Here is an 8,015-nt window from a genome sequence, read left to right on the forward strand (position 1 = left end):
CCCCCCGGCCCCGTCCCGGGCAGCCCCGGGATCCCGCCCTGCCCGTTGGCCCCGTTGGGGCCGATGCCCCCGGGCCCGTTGAGTCCCGGCCCGACCCCGTTGGGCCCGAATCCGGGAATTCCTGGGAAGTTCCCGGGGAAGCCTGGCACGACCGGGAGCCCCTCGATGCACAGCCTGCGGTACTCGTCTGAAATAAAAGAGGGCTTTGGCTGCAGTGCCTGGAGCAAAGGGTGGGTCCTGGGGGGAATGGGGGGAGGAAATGGTGGGAATGGGGCAGAAGGATGAGGAGGGATTGAACACCCCTCACCCCATGGTGGGAATGGGAAATGGTGGGAATAGGGACAGGGGTTGGTGGCACTTGGGGACAGGGTTTGGTGGCTCTTGGGGGGCTTTTCCAGCCTAATTTTCCAACAGACAGGGTTTGGGGGTGCCAGTTTTGGATGCCGGTTTTGGGTGCTCATTTTGGAGCACTGGTTTGGGGTGCTGGTTTGGGATGCCGGTTTTGGGGTGCCGGTTTTGGGGGGCAGGGGTTGGGTTGCCGGTTTTGGGGTGCCGGTTTGGGGCGACTCACCCGAGCCCCGCACGGGGCACACCTCGGGGGTCTGGCCGATGGCCCAGCAGCGCCCCGAGTCGCAGCAGCACTGCATCCTGCTGGCCTGGCCCGGAACGTCCCCGGCACAGCGACCGCCCAGCAGCGCCGAGAAACACGTGCCCAGGCGCTGGTCTGAGGGGACAGCGCGGGGACAGGGTGGGGACAGCGCGGGGATGGGGACAGGGGAGAGGGACAGGGATGGGGACAGGGATGAGGACAAGGACAGGGACAGGAGTGGGGACAGGGACAAGGAGAAAGAAAGGGAAAAGGACAAGGAGAAGGACAGGAATGGGGACAAGGACAGGGACAAGGACGAGGAGAGGGACAGGGATGGGGGACAGGGAAAGGGACAGGGAAAGGGACAAGGATAGGGAGAAAGAAAGGGAAAAGAACAGGGAGAAGGACGGGGATGGGGACAGGGATGAGGAGAGGGACAGGGATGGGGCACAGGGATGGGGACAGGGAAAGGGACAAGGACAGGGAGAAAGAAAGGGAAAAGAACAGGGAGAAGGACAGGAGCAGGGACAAGGACAGGGAAAGGAAGAAGACACAATCACGATGTGCCACCACCACCCTCTCAGGCAGCTCCCGAGGGCCCATCCCGATGGAACCGCTCCCGGCCATCCCCTGTCTCAGCCTGGCCCCCCTGACCCCAGCCCTGGCCCTGCCGGGGGGGTTGTGGCTCCTGGCCAAGGCCCAGGGCACTGAGGGTCTCTCAGTGCAGCAGGCTCCATCCACCTGGCACCAACCCCTGCAGGAAAACCGGGAATCTTCCCCTCCTGCTCTCCCACCTTGCTTTTTCTCAAGTCGGTTAATGAAGGGGAAAGTCTCCCGGGGTGTGGCTGCCACTTCCCGGGAGTGTAATTGGAATTAATGGCCCGGGGCTGTTTGATCTGGGGCTCGGGGTGCGTTCTGCTCCCAGCACAGCTCGGGGACCCCCAGGGCACAGCGACCCCAGTTCAAAGCAGCAGCTCCTTCCCCACCCCTGCTCAGAGCTGGGTTCGGGGGGAATTGCTCCTTTCAGGAAACTTTACCCACCAAAAACACCAGCGGCCACAAAGCCAGACCCGGAGAAGGGGGATTTGAAAGCAGGGATCGAATGCAAAGCTGGATCAGCCCCTAATCCTCAGGAAGGGGAGGAGAAGCCCTGGGGGTGTTTGGGTCCAGCTTGCACAAAACCCCAGAAAAGCAGAAAATGCTGCAGGAGAGAGGGGAGGGGAAATTCCAGCTGGGATTAGAGAGAGCTCAGAGGTGGGGACTGAGCCCTGGGGGTGACCAGGTCCGGCCAGGACGGCAGGGCAGGAGGGGAAGGGGGTCCTGCCCATCCTCAGGGGACAGAAGCAATGCCAGGCTGGGTCTGGGGGTCTGGCAGGGCCTGCACCCATCCCATGGCGGGACCCTGATGCCAGGAGAGGCAGGAGAGGTTATCCAGCACAGCCCATCCCACCAAGCTGGGCTGGTGGGAGGGGTCCTGGATGAGCTCTGAGATCCCTCCCGACCCAAACCAGGATTCCACAACCCTCAGGTTCCCTTCTTCCTCTTTCTTAGACCGAAGTGGATCAAAAAAAGGGATCTTCAGGCAGGCAAAGCCCTCAATGAAACCTCCCAAGCCTGTCTGAGGCCAGGGCTGGGATCAGCAAGACCCAGACCTGGAGGTGCTGAATCTGCTGCTGCCCCAGGAGAGGCACAGCCCAAACCCCCCAGAGCTCTGCTGCACTCCCAGGGTGAAAAAAGAGCTCAAAAAAGGCCAGAGCAGGAGAGCTGAGTGGCAGGGAGGGAGGGAACACCATGTGCACATCTGGGAATGCACTGAAAGGCCAATTTTTAATTTTTTTTAATGGTCCCATGAATGTTCCTTTGGGTTTTTCTCCCGGTGGGGTTTTAGTGCACTGAAAGCAGCTCCTGGCCCTGGGGGTCAGCTCCAGCTCTGGGTGTTGCTGTGCCAGCTGTGAAAACTTTTCTTTTTGAGATCCTTGCAGTGCCATAAAAAGGTGTTTGCTTTGCTGAGAGGGGAGGGGAATGCAGCAAGTGCTGGTGCCCCTCAATACCCTCACACTGTCACCTCCAGGGTGGCCATGTCCCTCTCCTGAGGCTTTAAAAGTGCCCACATTGTTTATCCATTTCCACTTTCCCAACTGCTCCCTGGCTTCACTTCATGGGATGGAAAGCTGGAACCCCAAAGTCTGCACACAAACCCCCCTGGGACAGAACTGGCAGGGTTTGGGTGCCAGGGCAGCCCCAGCCCAGCAGGAGCTGTGGGTTCTGCCAAAACAAACCCAGCCTGCCCCAAAAAGGAGCTGCAGCACCCAGAGCCAGCTCAGGTGCAGGCAGAGCCCACTGAGCTCCATCAGCTCGGCAGTATTTTTAAATCTGGGCTTTCTAATTGTATTTATTTTCGTTTCTCGAAGCTCTTGGTTTCAAGGAAAGTGGGGAATGTCCCCATGACTCATCCCAGAGCTGTCACACCCCTCTGGGCTCATGGCAGGGCTGGGAAACAGCAGGAAAAAATTCCATTCCCATTAAAATCTATCAGTTTCCCAAACAAGAGGACTTGGGCTTTACTTTTTACTCACACTTCACAACATTTTTTTCCCCTCCTGGAACTAAAACATTTAATTCTGCTCCAGGATCCGTGGCCAGAAAAGAATTTGGAGCTGATTTTTTTTTTTTCTGAATTCATTTCCACAGAAAGCTGTGCCTGCACCACCAATCCCTGCCTGTGCTGGAGGAATTCCTCTTCCCAAATCTCCCCATCCTCATCTTCCTGAAGGCAAATGGACTTTCAGACCAGGGGAAAAAACAACCCTGGGATTTATATGCTGAGTGTGAGTAACCACAGAGCTGCTCCCCTATCCCAGGAACTGGGGTTGGGTACCAATGGACCATCAAATATTTACAGGAAAGGAGTTTGGATCTGTTAGAAATTCAAACAATTCACTCCAGGCTCTGGAGGTTGGAGGCAGCAGAGCTCAGGCTGGGGAGAGCTCTGGACTGGGGCCAGTCTGGGGCTTTGGGATGGGAACACCTGGAGCCAAAATGGGCCAGGGCTGAGCCCAGGGAGCTGGGGTTGGGATTTGGGATTCCCACAGCAGCCCGGGAAGGGCTTTGGGGGCAGAACTGGGAAGGAGGGCGGGAATGGGGGAAGGAGGACAGCAATGGGATGCTGTAAGGGGAAGGAGGGCAGGAATTGAAGGAAGGGGGGCAGGAATGGGATGCTGTGGGGGGAATGTGCAAGAGGTCCCCTGGCAGCCCCACAGGGATGGGGGTCTGTCTGTGCACCTCTTCCCGGGATCCAGAAGGATCCAGAGAAGCAGCCCAGGGCTGAGAGCTCTTTCCCCAAGGCTGATTCCAGCCGAGCCCTGTGGATATCAGCCCGGAGCAGCCGGGATTTATGAGCCGTGGTGGGAGCAGGAAGCAGCAGCAGCAGGAGGGGATAAAATTCCCAGATTGTTTTCCCTGGAGCCCTTTCCCTGTCCCTCTGCAGGGCAGGGGTGTGCAGCTGGGGCTGTCCCTGTGTCCCCCCGTGCTCCAGGGAGGGCTCCAAGCTCCCCCTGGACTCCCACACCCCAACACCAGCACAGCCAGCCCAGCTGGACTGGGAGCACTGGTGGGAAACACCAGCACAGGAGGGGAGGGGGAGAGGCTGGGGTCCCCCTGCAGACTGGGGATATCCAGATGGGATATTCTGTGAGAGGAGCACGGGGATCCTCCCTCACTGCCCCTCTTCCAATTCCTTCCTCATTCCCCCCACATTCCCAGCCCCAAGCCTTCCTCCCAACCTTCCTCCTCCTCCTCACACCCTTCCCACCCCATTCCATCAGTGAGACCCCCCCACCACCCCAGATTCTGGAGGGCGACAAGGACCCAGCGAGCCCAGCCGGGCTCAGGATGGAGCAGCCTGGAGAACAAGGAGCGTTCCCCACCTATCCCAGCACCACCCCAACCCCTGTGGGGACATTCCCGGCCCTGATCCCGCCCCAAATTCCGCATTTTCCCCCTCACCGAGGCAGCGGGAGCCGTCGGGGCTGCTGATGAAGCCGCGGGGGCAGGAGCACACGTAGCTGCCCGCGGTGTTGGTGCACTCGCCTCCATCGCACACGCCCGGGATGGCCCCGCACTCATCCACGTCTGCAAGGCACAGAAAACAGCGCGGGGAGCATGGAAAATGTCCCCTTCCCCACCCAAACCATGCAGCTGGGCTTTGGGGCTCAGGGGATGCTGGGGGTCACTAAAACTCTGCCGTTTGTGGAGTCTCTGCTGCTCTCCACGGCCCTTCCCAGGGGAGGTTTGGGATGGACAGCAGGGGGAAATTCCTCCCAGAAACAGGGACTGGACATTGGAAAGGGCTGCCAGGGAGGGTTGGAGTCCTGGTCCCTCAGGTCACCTTGGTCATGGGCTGCAAGTCCAGCCCGTGGTGGTGGCTTGGGCTTGCAGCCCCCCGAGGGCCCCTCCCAGCCCAGGATGTTCCACAATTCCATTCTCTGGTTCTATCCCAGTCAAGAGGAGAACACAAATCCCTGCTTGGCTCTTTAGGACTCTCAAGTTCTGCCCCTGGCCACCCCTGAGCGCCCCGGTGCTGCTCTGGCTCCTTGATGCCCAGAAAAGCCCCAGGGCAGCAGAGCAGAGCACAGAAACGCCTCCCCCACCTGGGCCCCTGCGGCCAAAATCAGATTTTATCAGCCAGCCTTGCCCCGTCATCCAACCCCAGCCCTGCCCTGGGCTCCAGCCCACGGGGCTCTGCAAGGAAAAGAGCTTTAGGAAGGCAAAGCTGGAAAAACTCAGCCCGAAGCTTGGGGTGGCGCTGGGGAGGCTCCCAGACCTGGGGCTGCTGCCAGATCTGCGCCTCTGCCGTGCCTCCCTCACCCCAAGGCAGCAGAGAATCCACTCCTATGGAAAACCCAGGGCCTTCCATCCATCTGCAGCTCCTTTTTTTCCTGAAACCCCTGGAAAATCCCAGCTCCGAGGAGCAGGAACAGAGCCCATTCCTGCAGGACTCCACATCCTGTGCTTCAGGAACCCGATCCCTGCGCTCTGTTGTCCTTTCAGCCCTTCCCCAGCCCATTTTCCTTCTCGGTTTTCCCTCTGCGAGTGCCCCGTGGTGGTTTGGAGCCGTTGAGGCAGCGCTGACCCGGTGGGATGGGTTCATTAACAGCCCTCTCATTAACACCCAGCGCCGGGAGGGAATCCTGCCAGCTCCAGCCTGGCTCCTTCCCGGCTTTTCCAACCTTCTGTTCGAAATTAAAGCAGGATCCTGAGCTCTGCTGCTCAGACAATGGCAGGATTCAAGGCAAACGTTGATTTTGGAGCCGGGCTGGGATTGGAACTGGCCTGGTCCTTAAGGCTGGAAAAGCTGGAAAAGCCAAAGGCTGCAGAGCCTCTGGGAGAGCTGGAGCTGCAGAGCTCATCCCACACTGTGCCCCCAGGGCTGTGGGAACCCCAACCTCTCCTTGTGCCAAAAACGCAGGGACTGATGGAGAAAACACCCCCAGGGCTCGTGCCTTGGGGTCTCCAGGGACTCACTGCCCTCCCCTCGCAGAAAGGAACCACAGAGGGCGACATGGAAGCTCCAAACCACCCAAATGCAGGGAAACGAGCTCGGGATGGAGCCAAACAACGAGCTCTTCAGAGGGGGTTTGTGAGGAAATGGAAAGGAAGCGGTTGTGGGGTTCCATCTGCCCATGGAAAACTCTGGGGAGCTTCCTGTGGTGCAGGAACGTCAGGAAATTCAGGATTCTGTGCCCTGGTGGCAAAGGGCTGGCCTGTGGGCGCACAAGGAGCACCTCACATCTAAAGGGGTGAGGAACAGAGGTGAGATTTGGGATCCCAGGATTTGTTCCCTGTGGCAGAATATCCCAGAGAGGCCAAAAATGGGCAAATCCTGGCCGAGCTTGCTGCACACAGCTTGGCTGGAGCCTTCCCCTCCCTTTCCTCGTGCCTCTCCATGGATTTTTGTTTTGTCTCTTATCGCCCCGGATGGATTTTGGATGCAGGACACATTCCTCTGGGAAGCATCCTGGAGAGGCACTGGCATTACCTCACTGATAGCAGAGCTTGGCCTTTGTCCTGCAGCACAGGAAGGGCTGCTAAAAAGTGAAATTCTTGGCAGAGAAAGCCTGGAATTATGGCAGGAAAAGCTTTGTCCAGCCAGCGATTGCCCCTTAACTCCACACCACGGAATTGCTCCCTTCGGTGTCATTTTTCCAGTTGCTTCCAGGATCATTTGAAAATGCCCCAGCCCCCCTTTCCCTGTGATTTACGGCTCCAGGTCTCTGGAGCAGCAGGATGTGTCCCAGTTCAGCTTTGATGTTCCCTCTCTCCTCTGTGCACCAGGAATTTTCTTGTGTCCTCAACAATTTTCCTCCCGCCGCGTTGAGAACTCAGCTGGATCCAAACCTGCCTCTCTCCCCGGGCTCTCATTCCCTGAAAACCTCAACAGATCCTGCTTTTTCCCCTTTTTTCCACCATAATCCAGCCGTGAGATGGGTTAATTCATCCCTAACCTGCCAATTCCTACCCTCTTTCCTCATCTTTTTGCACGACATAAACACAATTTTGGGTGCTTCCCAAGCCCACCTCGTCTCCAGAGGTTTTTAGGGAGCAGCCTGAGCCTTCCCCTCCCTAAATCCAACATTTCCCTGTTTCCCAGCCTGCTCAGATCCCCCAGCAAGGCAGCAGTGCCAGAAACTCCCATCACCCCCGGAGCTCCTCGGAATACAATGGACAATGGGACAAACACGAGCCACCCTCTGGAAGTGCCCCATCCACCAGGGATGAGCCTGGAACGGAGCAAGCCCGGACTTGGAGGAGCTTCAGCTCCAAATCCGGCCTGGAAGTTTCCCTGAGAGCGAAAGGATTGGTTTTCCTGCTGGAGCTGAGAATCCAGCCAGGGGAGAGCCAGCTGCAGCTCGGAGCCGCCGCTATCAGCGCGGAATATCTGCCTTGGAAAAGCGTCCTTGTCCTCCTGGGACCGAATTCCAGGTGTCGGGAGATAAGGTTTGGGTTGGGAGATAAGGTTTGGGTTAGGAGATAAGGAAGGCACCGCCGTTATCTCCGTTCCCAGCAGTTCACAGCCGATTACGGCACCGTTAATGAGGGGACATCGTTAATGAGGGGACAGCGCTAATCAGCGAGCTGGAGCTGCGGCTGACTTCCCCCCAGGAATCCCCCAGCACCAAACTCGAGCTCTGGGCAGCCGGGGAGAACCCCCCAGAGGGGTTTCATCCAGGTCTGACATTCCCCGGATGCCAGGCTTGGATGGGGAAGCTGAAAATGAGAGGGAAGCAGAGAATCCCCTCCTTTCCCCACTGCAAAATGAACCCAGAACTCAACGAGGGAACTCCTGCCCAGCTGGGATTGGGGCACACCTGGGTCACAAATCCATCCTCTGGCTGTGCTTTGATCAAACCCTGGCTCAAAGTGAGGA

The 8,015-nt window shown here is 58.3% G+C and overlaps 1 protein-coding gene across 1 annotated transcript in view; it reads right to left on the reverse strand.

Moving 5' to 3' along the window:
• LOC102040296 (fibrillin-2) overlaps window positions 1–8,015 on the reverse strand; it is a 73,701-nt gene that overhangs the window by 38,353 nt on the left and 27,333 nt on the right. Inside the window, 3 exon segments of the mRNA XM_031064740.1 lie at window positions 1–187; window positions 572–724; window positions 4,595–4,720. The exon segment at window positions 1–187 is cut by the window's left edge and continues 8 nt beyond it. Coding sequence (XP_030920600.1) covers window positions 1–187; window positions 572–724; window positions 4,595–4,720 — 466 coding nt within the window.

Source organism: Geospiza fortis, unplaced genomic scaffold (assembly GCF_000277835.1).
Source record: "Geospiza fortis unplaced genomic scaffold, GeoFor_1.0 scaffold569, whole genome shotgun sequence".
NCBI classification, from domain to species: Eukaryota; Metazoa; Chordata; class Aves; order Passeriformes; family Thraupidae; genus Geospiza; species Geospiza fortis.